The sequence below is a fragment of the Capricornis sumatraensis genome, chromosome 9 (assembly GCF_032405125.1).
Source record: "Capricornis sumatraensis isolate serow.1 chromosome 9, serow.2, whole genome shotgun sequence".
NCBI lineage: Eukaryota > Metazoa > Chordata > Mammalia > Artiodactyla > Bovidae > Capricornis > Capricornis sumatraensis.
The window spans coordinates 4,492,484-4,508,794 of record NC_091077.1 but is presented as its reverse complement, the minus strand read 5'-3'; the positions used below and the strand labels follow the sequence as shown (position 1 = coordinate 4,508,794).

The 16,311-nt window shown below is 52.1% G+C and overlaps 1 protein-coding gene across 1 annotated transcript in view; it reads left to right on the top strand.

Annotated features, from left to right (window-relative positions):
* The window catches only part of OBSCN (obscurin, cytoskeletal calmodulin and titin-interacting RhoGEF), a 223,775-nt gene that overhangs the window by 188,690 nt on the left and 18,774 nt on the right, over nt 1–16,311 (top strand). The window contains 13 exon segments of the mRNA XM_068979697.1: nt 607–980; nt 1,505–2,369; nt 3,159–3,437; nt 11,542–11,620; nt 11,863–11,987; nt 12,140–12,337; nt 13,221–13,253; nt 13,391–13,489; nt 13,601–13,819; nt 14,198–14,270; nt 14,543–14,610; nt 15,597–15,713; nt 15,865–16,004. Coding sequence (XP_068835798.1) covers nt 607–980; nt 1,505–2,369; nt 3,159–3,437; nt 11,542–11,620; nt 11,863–11,987; nt 12,140–12,337; nt 13,221–13,253; nt 13,391–13,489; nt 13,601–13,819; nt 14,198–14,270; nt 14,543–14,610; nt 15,597–15,713; nt 15,865–16,004 — 2,669 coding nt within the window.

Genomic DNA, 16,311 nt, shown 5'->3' with positions numbered 1-16,311 from the left:
TCCTGTCAGAGCCCATATCACTGACATCTGAGGTCACACTGTCCCCTGGTCGATGCCCCCCCCTTGGTGCCCCCTGCTGCCTCTTTGAATCCTTGCATGCCTGCTGTCTGAGCCCCCTGCACCTGCTGTGCCCCTGGCCTGGGGTTTCCTGTGTTCACTCGCTCTCGTGCAGGAGAGAGAATGAGGCCTAGAGAGGGCCGTTCAGAGCCTCTAAAACCTTGTCAAGATTGTCCATCCGAGCTCTCGGGGCCCAGGCAGGCAGCTGCTGCTGCTTCTAAGTCGCTTCAGTCGTGTCCGACTCTGTGCGACCCCATAGACGGCAGCCCACCAGGCTCCCTCGTCCCTGGGATTCTCCAGGCAAGAACGCTGGAGTGGGTTACCATTTCCTTCTCCAATGCATGAAAGTGAAAAGTGAAAGTGAAGTCACTCAGTTGTGTCCGACTCGTAGTGACCCCATGGACTGCAGCCCTGGGGTCCTCCGTCCATGGGATTTTCCTGCAAGAGCAGGCAGGCAGCAGAGGCCTCTAAAGGGAACTGTGGTCAGTAGCCAGGGCTGGCCTGGGGTCGCTGTGCTTGTCTAACTGACCAGTCTCCCGCCCTCCTCAGTGGTGCTGAGCCCAGAATCTGGGGAGGAGGGCCCTGCTCAGCCCAGCCTGCCCCCTGAGGCAGCCCAGGAGGGCGACCTGCACCTGCTGTGGGAGGCGCTGGCCCGGAAGCGCCGCATGAGCCGTGAGCCCACGCTAGACTCCATCAGCGAGCTGCCCGAGGAGGACGGCCGCCTGCAGGGCCCGCGGCAGGAGGCCGAGGAGGCCGCGCCTGACCTCTCAGAGGAGTACTCCACGGCCGACGAGCTGGCGCGCACGGGCGAGGCCGACCTCTCGCACACCAGCTCTGACGACGAGTCCCGTGCAGGCACGCCTTCGCTGGTTACCTACCTCAAGAAGGCTGGGAGGCCCAGCACCTCGCCACTGGCCAGCAAGGTGAGTCTCCTGCTTGACCTGCAAGGAGAGGCCCATGTTTCTTAGATTTCTGCCCCTCCATCATGCATCCACACGTGGTCTTTCCACTGTCTGTCCATCAGTCCATCCAGCACTCGTTTATCTAGTCATTTTCCCACCCACCACCTGCCCATCTATTGGTCATCCAGCTACCAACCCAGCTACAATGCCCCTACCCATCCATCCATCCACGTGGCTGTTAAAGCGCTTTTCCTGAAGAGCTGGAACCAATCTCTCTGTGGTATTCCTCACAGCTCTGTCCCCCTCTGGGAAAAGCAGTTTCGGGGAGGGTAGACTTGCTTTCTGTCAGCAGCAGAAGCCCTCAGGTGCTCGGCCTCAGTGAAGGGAGTGCGGTTGAGAGCGAGCAGCAGGCGGGAGGCGTGCTGGAGCGAGGCGTGGGGCTGGGGCAGGAGGCCCGGGCTCTGCTGCCCCCTGCCCTGCATGTGTCCCGTCGCATCCTTCGCCTGCCCTGGGCCTCAGGCACCCTACCTTGCCTGTGCACACAGGCTGGGGCCCCAGCAGCCCCCTCTGGGAAGCCGCAGGAGAAGCCACAGGAGAAGCCACCTGCAGTACGCCCACCACCAGGAGACCTGAGTGCTGGGGACCTGGGTGACCCGGCCTTGGACCAGGCCGCAGTGAAGATCCAGGCGGCCTTCAAGGGTTACAAGGTCCGGAAGGAGATGCAACAGCTGGAGGGGCCCGTGCTCCGCTGCACGTTTGGGGACACCGTGGCACAGGTGGGAGACGTCCTGCATCTGGAGTGTGTCGTGTCCAGCAAGACAGACGTGCGCGCCCGCTGGCTGAAGGATGGCGTGGAACTGACGGACAGCCGGCACCACCACATCGACCAGCTTGCGGACGGCACCTGTTCTCTGCTGGTCACTAGCCTGGGCCGGGCCGACGCTGGCCGTTACACCTGTCAGGTGAGCAACAAGTTTGGCCACGTGGCCCACAGTGCCAACGTGGTGGTCAGTGGCACGGAGAGTGAGACCGAGAGCTCCTCCGGGGGTGAGCTGGATGACACCTTCCGTCGGGCCGCCCGGCGGCTGCACCGCCTCTTCCGCACGAAAGGCCCGGCGGAGGTCTCGGACGAGGAGATCTTCTTCAGCGCTGACGAGGGCAAGGCAGAGCCTGAGGAGCCTGGGGACTGGCAGACGTACCGCGAAGATGAGCACTCCATCTGCATCTGCTTTGAGACGCTGGCGGAGGCCCGCCGGGCAGCCAGCCGCTTCCAGGAGATGTTTGGCGTGTTGGGCATCCGCGTGGACATCAGCCTGTCTGAGCTGGGACCGCGCAGGGTGGAGATGCGCATTGGCAAGGTGGCACCCCCCCCTTCAGCCCCGCTGGAGCCGGTGCTGACGGCAGAGGCTGGTGAGTCTGCACGCTGTACACGGGGAGGACGGGCAAAGCCAGGCTGGCGATCCAGCGTCAGCTGAAGACTCAAGGAGGTGGCTGGGCTTTAGCCTCTGGTTGTGCGCAGATGTGGTCCACTGAGCTGGAAAGAGCCCTGACTTTGGGGTGAGACAAAGTTCAGTTTAAATTCCAGCTCTGCCTCTTTGAGCCTCAGAGTCCTATTCTATGAAATATGTTTGGGAATACTGACTTCCTAGAGTTTAGGGATTTATTTTTTCCCCCATGAGGGTTTGAGATGTAATCTGTATAAAAAGTAGGGTCCCACATAGTCCAGTCTGAACCCCGTTTCCCACTCCGGCAACTGAAGTTAATTGAAAAGTCATTTCGCTGTTAATTCTGTCTAACAGGGAACGTCATTACCCTCATAATCACCATCATAATGATCCCCTAAAGGGGGTATCGTTGGCAACCCACAGCATCATTCCTCCTCTTTAACTCTGGGCTGCTGTGTGCTTCCAATTCCAGACTGCCAGCCTTGGCCTTCCCTTTACTTCCCCTTCCTCCCCATTTCTTGTTTGCTGTCTCTCTGACCTCATGGGAGCTTGGGAACCAGGCTGGCAAAGAGAGGATTCTTCTAGAGTGTGGGGAGGAGGGGATAGCTCAGTTGGCAGAGAGAGAATTCTGTTTGGCCCCCAGTCTGTGAGCACTCACATGAATGGGTGCCATGCAGCTCTGAACTGCTGGCCGCTGGGGTAGCTGCGGGGAACCCAGGGCCGACGTGCTGGGTGCCCTGCCCTTCTCTTCTAGCCCCGGTGTTCCTGACCGAGCTACAGAATCAGGAGGTGCTGGATGGGTACCCTGTGAGCTTCGACTGTGTGGTGACAGGCCAGCCTGTGCCCACTGTGCGCTGGTTCAAGGATGGGAGGATGTTGGAGGAGGACGACCACTACATGATCAGTGAGGACCAGCAGGGCGGCCACCAGCTCATCATCACGGCGGTGGTGCCAGCAGACATGGGTGTCTACCGCTGCCTGGCCGAGAACAGTGTGGGTGTGTCCTCTACAAAGGCAGAGCTCCGTGTGGACCGTGAGTGCACATTTGGGTGTGAAGATTCAGGCAGGGCAGGGATCCTGGCAGTGAGAGGCAGTGCTGGGTTGGAGGATTACCAGCCCAGCATTGGTTTCAGGGCAGGCAGAATTTGGGGCTGGAAAATCTTGTGGCAGATAGAGAGTTCTCTTGGAGCCCCCTTGCAAGGTAAATGGAGTGGGGAAGAACCTGGGAAGACTTGGACGTACCCCATGGGCACAGTGGGTGCTTAACGGCACTGTGGCATAATAAGAAATATATATATTTGATCTTTGTTCCTGATTCCTGGTGGGCCCCTAGATAGCTTCAGTACAAATAAATCCATCTGATTTTTCACAAAAATCCAAAAACAAATTGAGAAAACACAGAATTTCAGATTCAAGGATGGAATTTCAAATAGTGCTGGAGTAATTTGAACAATTGTAGGCAGAAATATGAACACACCAAGGAAACCAGAATTGAAAGAGACACATGTACCCCAATGTTCATTGCAGCACTGTTTACAATAGCTAGGACATGGATGCAACCTAGATGTCCATCGGCAGATGAATGGATAAGGAAGTTGTGGTACATATACACAATAGAATACTACTCAGCTATAAGAAGGAACGCATTTGAGTCAGTTCTAATGAGGTGGATGAGCCTAGAACCTATTATACAGAGTAAAGTAAGTCAGAAAGAGAAACACCAATATTAACGCATATATATGGAATTTAGAAAGACAGTAACGATGATCCTATATGCAGGGCAGCAAAAGAGACACAGATGTAAAGAACACTTTTGGACTCTGTGGGGGAAGGCGAGGATGGGATGATTTGAGAGAACAGCATTGAAACACGTGTATTACCGTATGTGAAGTAGATGACCAGTGCACGTTTGATGCATGAAGCAGGGCACCCAAAGCCAGTGCTCTGGGACAACCCAGAGGGATGGGGTGGGGAGGGAGGGGGGCTTCAGGATGGGGGAAACACGTGCGCCCGTGGCTGATTCACGTTGAGGTATGGCAAAAACCATCACAATATTGTAAAGGAAGTATCCTCCAGTTAAAATTTATTAATTAAAAAAAGAAACCAAAAATAGGAACTTCAACCTTGTTTGAAAATTACCTCAGAATGGATTACATACTTAAAAAAAATATAAACCTATCAAACTTTTAGGGAAAACGTGGGAAGAAATCCTCAGGATCAAGGGCTAGGAAAAGACTACTTAGACTTCACCCTGAAACGAAAAATTGGTAAAGCGGACCTCCTCAGACTTAAAACCGTTTGCTCTGTGAAAAATCAAGTGTTGAGGATGAAAAGCCATGGGCTGGGGAGAAGTACCTGCATTATTTTTTGAAAAGAATATTTTCCCTTATAACATTGTCTTGGAACTCTTTTTGCCAGAAATGAATTTCCATTAAATGTATAGGTTTATTTCTGACTTTCATTTCTCTTCCATTCGTCCAGATGTCTGTCATTATGCCATTATTACACTGTTTTGACTATTGTAGCTTTATATTAAGTTTTGATAAGTGTGAGTCCACCAACTTGATTGTTTTGACCATCCTGAGTCTCTTGTATTTTTTAATGAATTTTAGGATCAGCCTGTCAATTCCTGCAAACATAATCTCTGAGTACATTTTATTATTTCCTTTTTATCAGTGGTTTTTGAGTAATCATAATTTTTGGTGCACTTGTCTTTATGTTCCTTATCTTGCAGTTAATTGAGGTTCTTGAGTCAATGGGGCTTCCCTCGTGGCTCAGATGGTAAAGAATCTGCCTACAATGCAGTAAACTCAGGTTTGATCCCTGGGTCAGGATGATCTCATGCAGAATGGAAGGGCTACTCTGCAGCATTCTTGCCTGGAGAATTCCATGGACAGAGGAGCCTGGTGGGCTGTACAATCCATGGGTTCACAGAAGAGTTGGACACAACTTAGCAACTAACACTTTTAATATTTTTCATTAAGTTTGAAATTTGTGAGGCATTATTTCTTGAAATATATTTCCTTTCCCCCTTCATCTGGGGACTTATACACAATCGAGGCACTTGAAGTTGCACTTGTTGTTCAGTTGCTCAGTTGTGTCCAACTCTTTGCAGCCCCATGGACTGCAACATGCCAGGCTTCCCTGTCCTTCACTATCTCCTGGAGTTTGCTCAGACTCATGTCCATTGAGTCAGTAATGCCATCCAACCATCTCAAGCTCTGTCGTCCCCTTCTCCTCCTGCCATCAATCTTTTCCAGCATCAGGGTCTTTTCCAATGAGCTGGCCCTTTGCATCAGGTGGCCACAGTATTGGAGCTTCAGCTTTAGCATCAGTCCTTCCATTGAATATTCAGGGTTGATTTCTTTTAGGATTGACTGATTTGATCTCCTTGCAGTCCAAGGGACTCTGAAGAATCTTCTCCAGCACTACAGTTCAAAAGCATCAATTCTTCTGCACTCAGCCTTCTTTATGGTCCAACACTCACACCCATACTTGACTACTGGAGAAACTATACCTTTGACTATATGGACCTTTGTTGGCAAAATGATGTCTGCTTTTTAATATAGTATCTAGGTTTGTCATAGCTTTTCTTCCAGGGAGCAAGCATCTTTTAATTTAATGGCTGCAGGCACTTTCTGCAGTGATTTTGGAGCCCAAGAAAATAAAGTCTGTCACTGTTTCCATTGTTTCCCCATCTATTTGCCATGAAGTGATGGGACCAGATGCCATGATCTTAGGTTTTTGAATGTTGAGTTTTAAGCCAGCTTTTTTACTCTCCTCTCACCTTCATCAAGAGGCTCTTTAGTTCCTTTTCACTTTCTGCATATCAAAGGTTATTGATATTTTTCCTGGCAATCTTGATTCCAGTTTGTGAGTCATCCAGCCTGGCATTCCGCATGATGTACTCTGCATATATGTTAAAAAAGCAGGGTGACAATATATAGCCTTGACGTACTCCTTTCCCAATTTTGAATCATTCCATTGTTCCATGTCCGGTTCTAACAGTTGCTTCTTGACATACATACAGATTTCTCAGAAGACAGGTAAGGTGGTCTGGTATTCCCATCTTTGTAAGAGTTGTCCACCGTTTGTTGTGATCCACACAGTCAAAGCCTTTGCCCTAGTCAGTGAGGCAGAGGTAGATGTTTTCTGTAATTATCTTGCAGAATCTTGTGATGAATCAGCCTGGCAATGTAGGAGATGCAAGAGACACAGGTTCGATCCCTGGCTCAGGAAGATCCCCTGGAGAAGGAAATGGCAACCTACTCCAGTTTTCTTGCCTGGGAAATGCTATGGACAGAGGAGCCTGGCAGGCTACAGTCCAAGGGTTCACAAAGAGTCAGACAAGACTGAGAACTGAGCGCAACTGAAGTTGTACTACAGCTTACTAATAATCCTTTTATATTTTAAAATTCTTGTTTTCTGTGCATTTCATTTTGCATAGTTTCTATTGCTGTGCTTTTAATCCACTCTCCTTTTTTTCCATAGTATCTAATTTGCTATCAATCCCATCCATTGTGTTGTTTATCCCTAGAAGTTCTGCTTGAATCATTTTTCTTTTTTTTTTTTTTAGTAAAAAAGAAAATTTCATTTATTGTATCATAAATGTATGTGTTTCCTTTTTAGTTTTTGACTGCACTGGGCTGTCACTGCATGTGAGCTTTCTCCGGTTGCCTGGAGCGGGAGCTGCTCTTGTTTTGGTGTCGTGGCTTCTCTTGTTGAGGCTCACAGGCTCGAGAGGCTTGGCTCAGGAGGTGTGATGCAGAGTCTAGCTGCTCTGCAGCACGTGGGAGCTTCCTGTATCAGGGATCAGATCCATGTCTGCTGCATGGGTGTGTAGATTCTTAACCACTAGACCACTGTGGAAGCCACCCTACTTGAATCTTTTTGATATGTTCTAGATCTCGTCCTAACCTTTTGAACACATGGAACACAGTTCCAGTGCTTGCGTGAATGTCCTTCTCTCTCAGTTCTAACATCTGTGTCAAGTCTGAGTTGGTTTCGACTGACAGATTATTCTGCGTGTTATAGGTTGTGTGTTTTCTGACTCCTTGCATGTCTTGACGGTCTTGGCTGAATGCCTGACAGTGCGAATTTAACCCAGTTGGGAGGTGAGTATTTTGTGTTTCTGCATGTCTTCTTGAGTGATACAGTGAGTTGCTTGGAAGCAGCTGGATCCTTTTGGGTCTGCCTTGTGTGATTTGGTAGGTGGGGCCAAGGCAGTGCTCAGTCCAAGGCTGACTGTCTTTGTCTGCTGAAGTAAGTGTTCCTGAGCATTCTGCCTGATGCCCCGTGAATTATGAAAGTGCCCAATCTGCCTGTGGACAGACATTATTGCAGCCCTTGTGCTCCTCTGGCCCTTTCAGATGGCTCTCCAGTATGCATGTACCAATTGGTATTCTGCTGAATCCTCAAGAAAGGGGGCCCTCTCTCTGAACAGCTTTCTCTTCTCTGATTTTCTGTTCCATGGACAAAGACTGCCTTTGTCTCTCAGGACATCAGCTCTTGTTTCCTCCACTCAGGATCTGCCTGGCTCTGCCTCAGTTTCCCCTTCATGTAAACTTCAGGCAGGAAGCTGGGGCAATTATAGGGCCCAGTATTGTTTCCTGAGGCTTCCCTCATAGCTCAGTTGGTAAACAATCTGCCTGCATTCCTGTCTCTAACAGATCACTGTCCTTCACTTGCGTAATGCCTGTGACTTGAAAACCATTCTGCTGATTCTGTACCCAATTCTAACTTGTGGGTATTTTTTCTCCTACAAAAAGAAATCCTCTGCAACACCAGCTGAGTGTCCTGTAGTTTAACTCAATTCCGATCCCATCTTCCCAGATAGCATCAGATCCCATAGGTCAAGGGCTCACTCCCACAAAGCTGCCTCCCACCACTTCAGGTATCAGCTGCAAGTCCAGGTTGTCACCTGTGCTTCTGGCCAGTATGCTATAAATTAGAGGTTCCAGTGATTCTTTCCTTGGATTTGATTAATTTGCTAAAGTGGTTCACAGCACTCAGAGAAACATGTTACTTACTATGTCAGCAGTTTATTATAAAAGGATATAACTTAGAAACAGCCAGATGGAAGAGATGTGTAGGCCAGGAAGGTGGGAAGGGTCCAGGTAGAGCTTGCCACTCACCCCTGATCGTGTGCTTACCAATGGGAAAGCTCTATGAACCCTATTCTCTTGGGTTTTTAATGGAGGTTTCATTATACAGACACACTGATTACATCATTGACCATTGGTGATTGAACTAAATCTCCAGCCCTTCTCTCCTTCCTGGCGGTCAGAAGTTCCCAACCTTCTAATCCTGTGGTTGGTTACCCTGGCTTATGGAAGAATCACCACATCCTTAGGGGCTTTCATGAAAAAATCATGTCATTAATGTAAAATCCAAATCTACCTAAAGAAACAAAAGACCTATATACAGAAAACTATAAAACACTGATGAAAGAAATCAAAGATGACACAAATAGATGGAGAAATATACCATGTTCATGGATTGGAAGAATCAATATAGTGAAAATAAATATACTACCCAAAGCAATCTATAGATTCAATGCAACCCCTATCAAGCTACCAACGGTATTTTTCAGAGAACTAGAACAAATAATTTCACAATTTGTATAGAAATACAAAAAACCTCAAATAGCCAAAGCAGTCTTGAGAAAGAAGAATGGAACTGGAGGAATCAACCTGCCTGACTTCAGACTATACTACAAAGCAACAGTCATCAAGACAGTATGGTACTGGCATAAAGACAGAAACATAGCTCAATGGAACAAAATAGAAAGCCCAGAGATAAATCCACGCATCTATGGACACCTTATCTTTGACAAAGGAGGCAAGAATATACAATGCAGAAAAGACAATCTGTTTAACAAGTGGTGCTGGGAAAACTGGTCAACCACTTGTAAAAGAATGAAACTAGAACACTTTCTAAAATAACACAAAAATAAAAAGGATTAAAGATCTAAACCTAAGACCAGAAACTATAAAACTCCTAGAGGAAAACATAGGCAAAACACTCTCTGACCTACATCACAGCAGGATCCTCTATGACCCACCTCCAAGAGTAATGGAAATAAAAGCAAAAATAAACAAATGGGACCTAATTAAACTTAAAAACTTTTGCACAACGAAGGAAACTATAAGCAAGGTGAAAAGACAGCCTTCAGAATAGGAGAAAACAATAGCAAATGAAGCAACAGACAATTAATCTCAAAAATATACAAGCAGCTCCTGCAGCTCAATTCCAGAAAACTAAATGACCCAATCAAAAAATGGGCCAAAGAACTAAATAGACATTTCTCCAAAGAAGACATACAGATGGCTAACAAACACATGAAAAGATGCTCAACATCACTCATTGTCAGAGAAATGCAAATCAAGGCCACAGTGAGGTACCATTTCACACCAGTCAGAATGGCAGCGATCCAAAGGTCTATAAGCAATAAATGCTGGAGAGGGTGTGGAGAAAAGGGAACCCTCTTACGCTGTTGGTGGGAATGCAAACTAGTACAGCCACTATGGAGAACAGTGTGGAGATTCCTTAAAAAACTGGAAATAGAACTGCCTTATGACCCAGCAATCCCACTGCTGGGCATACACACCGAGGAAACCAGAACTGAAAGAGACACGTGTACCCCAATGTTCATCGCAGCACTGTTTATAATAGCCAGGACATGGAAGCAACCTAGAAGTCCATCAGCAGATGAATGGATAAGAAAGCTGTGGTTCATATACACAATGGAATATTACTCAGCTATTAAAAAGAATGCATTTGAATTGGTTCTAATGAAGTAGATGAAACTGGCGCCTATTATACAGAGTGAAGTAAGCCAGAAAGAAAATACCAATACATTATACTACTGCATATATATGGAGTCTAGAAAGATGGTAATGATGACCCTATATGCGAGATAGCAAAAGAGACACAGATGTAAAGAATAGACTTTTGGACTCTGTGGGAAAAGGCGAGGGTGGGATGATTTGAGAGAATAGCATTGAAACATGTGTATTATGATATGTGAAACAGATCGCCAGTCCAGGTTCAATGCATGAGACAGGGTGCTCAGGGCTGGTGCACTGAGATGACCCAGAAGGATGGGATGGAGAGGGAGGTGGGAGGGAGGGTCAAGATGGGAAACACATGTACACCCATGTCTGATTCATGTCAATGTATGGCAAAATCCACCACAATATTGTAAAGTAATTAACCTCCAATTAAAATAAATTTTAAAAAAATCCCCACCTCTACACTTGTCCAGTTAGGAAATTCCAAGTGTGTAGGAACTCTGAGTCAGGAATAGGAGGAAGACCAAACTTCTGTTTCTTATTATAAATCCCTACATCACAGCCACTATTTTCTTTATTGTGTTTGTTTTCCTTTGGTTGGTTCGGGGGTGGCTATCTTATTTCAGGCTGTTGTAACAAAGTCCCATAGACTGGGCAGCTTAAATGATAGAAGCACACTGCCTGAAATTATGGAGATGGAAGGGTGCTGGTGAGAGTCCTCTTCCAAGTTGCCAACATCTGTCTTCTCACTGTGTTTTCACGTGGGGGAGGGGAGAAGGGGTCCCTTCTTATTAGGGCAGGGCACTAATCCCATTTGTGAGGCTCCACTCTTACGACCTCATCTAAGTCTGATCACCTTGAAAAGGTCCCACCTTCAGACACCATTGTGGTAGGAGTACAGACTTGAACATATGAATTTGGGGGGGTGGATACAGCACTCAGACCACAGCAGAGGATAAATTTAGCCCTTATTCTTCATTGCGGCTCTAAGAGGAAACCCCAGCTGCTGGTTTTGAGACCTGTGTCACCCTTGTTCCTTAGTTAGCTGGGACTAAGGAACTAAGTTAATTGCCACTGTCTGCTATTACGAAGCCCAATATTGATAATTTGTTGGGTCTTGAAGTCAGTTACAGGCCTGGAAATATGGGCTGGTAAGTAGCCTGGGGACAGGGAGGGGCCGCAGGTAGCCGTGTCGCCCGTTCCTTCTTACTCAGAAGTGCAGAAGTGTGAGTGTCCCCCAGGAGTGGCTGCACAGTGAGAATTGGGTGCCCTCCGGGGGCTGGGGTCGTGCCTGGGAAGAAGATGAGGTGCAGGCCTCGCTTCAGCCCCACCCTTCACCCGCAGTGACCAGCACCGACTATGATACCGCTGCGGACGCCACGGAGACCTCGTCCTACTTCAGCGCCCAGGGCTACCTGTCCAGGTAGAGCGCCAGGCAGAGGTGGGCAGCGCCCAGTGGGCTGGTGGTCCCGGGTCCTCGCGGGGGTGGCAGTGCTGGCTTGGACTGACAGCATCCCAAGTGTGGTGGCTTCAGCCAGCCCACTGTACTCTCCACCCAGCATAGAGGAGAACTCAGGACTGACCCACCCCAACCCTGGACCCCTTCTGTCCCGGAGCCCTCACTGGTCCTGCTCACGGCTGCCACTTCTTTGTTCTCCCTGCCAGCCGGGAACAAGAGGGTACAGAGTCTACCTCAGAGGAGGGGCAGCTGCCCCAGGTCGTGGAGGAGCTGAAAGACCTGCAGGTGGCTCCCGGCACGCGGCTGGCCAAGTTCCAGCTCAAGGTGAAAGGTGAGCAGGAGAGGGACGGAGGGCACGGCGCTGTCTCCTGCCAACCCACGGTTGCGTGGTCACCAGTGACCCCAGGCTCTCTGAGGGCCTGTGGTGGGCACGGTGCCCACTGGGCTGGGGCCCTGCGCTCACCGCTTCCCCTGTGGCCTCAGGCTACCCCACGCCTCGACTCTACTGGTTCAAAGATGGGCAGCCCCTGACTGCATCCGCGCACATACGTATGGCGGACAGAAAGATGCTGCACACCCTGGAGGTTGTCTCGGTCACCAGCGAGGATGCAGGCCAGTACTCAGCCTACATCAGCAACGCCGTGGGTGCCGCTTACTCCTCTGCTCGGCTCCTGGTCCGAGGTGGGTGCCCAGCGATGTGGCAGGGCCTGGCGTCCACACCTGGGTTGGCACACCTGTGGCAGGCCTGGAAGCCAGGACCCAGTGGTCACTGCCTCTGTGTACAGAAGTCACAGGTGCCCAGAAACTGCTCCCCAGAGAGCATGTGCCCCTAAGGGGTGAAGTGTGTGTGTGAAAATGCTAGTCGCTCAGTCACGTCCGACCCTCTGTGACCCCATGGACTGCAGTCCTCCGAGCTGCTCTGGCCATGGAAGTTTCCATTCAAGAATACTGGAGGGGGTAGCCTTTCCCTTCTACAGGGGATCTTCTCAACCCAGGGATTGAGCCCAGGTCTCTTGCATTGCAGGCAGGTTCTTTACTGTCTGAGCCGCCGGGGAAGCTGAGGGGGCAGGGGGTCCATGAAAACTGACTAGCTAGAAGGCTAGCTAGCTGGTGGAGTCGTCCCAGGCAAGCCTGGGGCCTTCAGTAGACTCTGGGGAGAAAGAGGCACATACTCATTTTAGAAGGAGAAGTCTGAACTGCCTTACTGTTCCAAGTTCTGAGCACTGCAAGGTGATTCCCTGTCTTACCCAAGTCTGCACTGGTCTAGGGAGCCAACATTGCCTGTGGCTTGGCTTCAGTGTGACTTTTTGAGCAGACCTGTTCCTGCGTTGGTTTCAGCGCCGAGCCCCAGAGCCCTGGGCTGACATGGGGTAGCATTGCATCTGGTCCGTGGGACCTGAGTGCAAATCCCAGGTCTTCATGGCCAGCCAGGTTTAGGAAAGGTGCTGTGTGTGGTGTGTGGAAGTGGGTGGGGCCCCCCTCGAGACTCCCACCCTGATAGGCAGGCTTGTTCAGGGGAGGGGGCACCTTGGTGCTGTAGATCTGACTTGTGCGCTTTTTTCAGGCCCCAATGAACCAGAAGAGAAGCCAGCATTAGGTGAGCTGAATCCAGAGGGCAGAGAGAGGGAGGCCCTGGGCATAGATTCAGTAAGGGAATGTGAGGGGGAATTGTGAATTCCCGTGTGGAACTGGGGATCCGTGTTGTTTGCCACTAAGTGCCCTGTGTCTTTCCAGATGCACGCCAGCAGCTGGTCCCACCCCGGTTCCTGGAGAAATTCACCTCCAAGAAGGTGAAAAAGGGTTCCAGCATCACTTTCTCCGTGAAGGTGGAAGGTAGGCAGTCCCGCCTCCCTGCCCCCACGCAGGACCCTTCTAGAGAGGCTCGGAGGTGAGCCGCCCTCCTGGTGTGGGGAAGGACCGTCCACCGTGTACTCCTGCCCGCAGGAAGCCCACCGCCGGCTGTGCACTGGCTGCGGGAGGAAGCCGAGCAGGGTGTGCTGTGGATCGGCCGCCACACGCCCGGCTACACGGTGGCCAGCTCCACCCAGCAGCACAGCCTGGTCCTGCTGGATGTGGGCCGGCAGCACCAGGGCACCTACACCTGCATCGCCTCCAACGCTGCCGGCCAGGCCCTCTGCTCCGCAGGCTTGCACGTCTCTGGCTGTGAGTGGGCGTGGGAGCGGGGGCAGAGTGGGCAGCGTGCAGCCTCCAAGCTCCTGACCCAGTCCCCACCCACTACCCTGTGGGCTCCGCTCAGCTCGACCCTCCTAGAAGCCCCCACCACCCTGAGTGGTTTCTTCCCGGGCCCTCTCAGCTCCTCGGAGGGCTGGTGAACCACGTGCACGCTCCTTCCATTTCCTGCCACTGGTGGGGTGACTATGGACAAGTTGGGGCAGTGGGCAAGGCTTCCTCGGGGCTCCAGGGGACAGGGCCAGGGCCCCCTGGTGGGTGGTCCAGGCATCACTGGCAGGGGTGCTGGCCAGAATCCGCGCTCAGGGGTGTGTGGCGTCATTCCAGTGGCTCGCCCTGTTCTCCCGACAGTGCCTAAGGAGGCGGGGGCCACGGAGGAGCAGCCGGAGGTGAAGGAGGCCCTCATCTCCACCTTCCTGCAGGGGTGAGTGAGGGGCTGCTCAGGAGCCAGGGGCCAGCAGAGAGGGCTCGAGAATGTGGACCCTGGGGTGCAGGTCCTGGGAGTTGGGGGTGGTGCTGCCACCGGGGAGGAGCCCCATCCTGCACCCCCGCCCAGCTCTGCTCTGCTTGGGTCGTGGGGCTAGGCTCCCCACTGGAGAGGAGTCCTTCCCCAGGACCCTGACCGTGGCGTCTAGCCCCACAGCCCCCAGACCCTCCTTTCTGTCAGGCTCCTCAGGGTATCTCCTCCCCCTCTAGGACCCAAGCTGTTGCTGCACAGATGTCAGAACCTACAGCTTTCACGGACCTTGCTGGGCAGAAGAAAGGTACAGGCAGGGTGGGCACACGTCTGTGCAGGCAGGGGCAGGGGCATGCAGGAGGCTGCTCGGCGGGCTGCCCCCGGCCTGTGGGGCTCCTCCGGACTGTGTGGCCCCAGGAACACTGCTGGCCCAGCTGAGGCCGGGGCTCCCTGGCCTCTTGTGGACCCATTTCTGACCTGCACAGGGCCCCAGCACCTTGGCGTGTTTTAAACTTGTAATTTATGGAAAATACTGAGTCTTCAGGAGGAAGGAGCCGTGCATCCCGCGCGCCCCCTGCCTGTGGGATCACTCTTCACTGACCTGCTTCGTTAATCTACCCGCTCCTCCCTTTCCTGTGCTGCCCACCATTGGTCATCCTCATTGCCCCTTAACCCCAACACCTCCGCTGATCCATCACCCCTGCAAAGGATCCCACGTCCATCAAGGTCAACCTGAAGCTGCCAGGGTTCTGGCCCCCCAGCCCTTGAGCCCACTGCCTTTGGTGTCCAGAGCCTGTCCTCGTATTATACTGCCTGGCGGGGCTCCCTCTGATCTCTGTCCCTCCCGAGCCCCTTCCTAGACCAAAGGCCAAGTGGACAACAGGAGTGAAAGTGGCGTGGACCCCCTGGGGAACCCCACAGCTCCAAGCTCCACGCCTAGCCTGACCACTTGCTCAGCTTTGCGCTCAGCTCCCCTGCACCCGCCGCCCTCCACCTTTGCAGGCTGCCTGCTGCCCTCTGACTGCCTGCTCTCCCTCCAGCCACCTACTGCTTCCACTGCCCAGACCCTGCTTCCCCAAGTTCATGGTTCCCTAAATCACACCTTGGCTCAGATGCTTTTGAGCCAAAGAGACCTCTAGTCGTGGTCAATATTTCCTGCTTCTGGCAGTGCTGGCCCAGCTCTGTGTGTCCATTGGCACCTCTGATCCCAAGCCCAGGATGGGCCTAGGGGCAGGTGTTCAGGCACGTCTGTGGAGCACACAGCTGGCTGAGCCAGGCTTTGGCCCCCAACAGAGCTCCTGGCAGCAGAGGCCCATAGCCACCTGTCCTTGGCCGAGGTGGGCACGGAGGAGTTCCTGAAGAAGCTCACTTCGCAGATCACTGAGATGGTGTCAGCCAAGATCACACAGGGTAAGGCTGGCTGATGATGGAGTGAGCTCCAGGGGAGGCCGAGACCGCACCCGCATGCCTGGGCCCTCCCCACCTGCATGCCCCGGAGACCCGGGGGAGACAGCCGGTGGGGCAGGCCTTTTGAGGGCCTCATGTGTCCTATGTCCCTCAGCGAAGCTGCAGGTGCCTGGAGTTGACAGTGACGAAGAGTCAAAGACGCCATCCGCATCCCCCCGGCATGGCCGTTCACGCCCGTCTTCCAGTGTCCAGGAGTCGTCCTCAGAGTCTGAGGATGGGGACTCCCGGGGAGAGGTGCATGGGCAGGCAAGGGGTGGGGGGAGGGGAGGTGAGAGCCTGGGGGCAGGGTACAGGTCAAGCTGGTACAGTGGGGGAAAGGAGGTGTGGGGAACACCCCTGTGTGGCCAGCATCACCACCCTGACTCAGGACGCGCCCAGCACCCCACAGACTCCTCCTGATCCCTTTGGAGCGGGCTGCCTGCACCCCTGAAAGGAGCTCCCTACCTGGAGCTGGGTCAGGCCTGTTCCAGAGCTTCAGAGAATCTTAGGATGGCTGTGTCTTCTCCACTGAATCTGCGGGGCCTTGCAGCCTGAGGCCTTG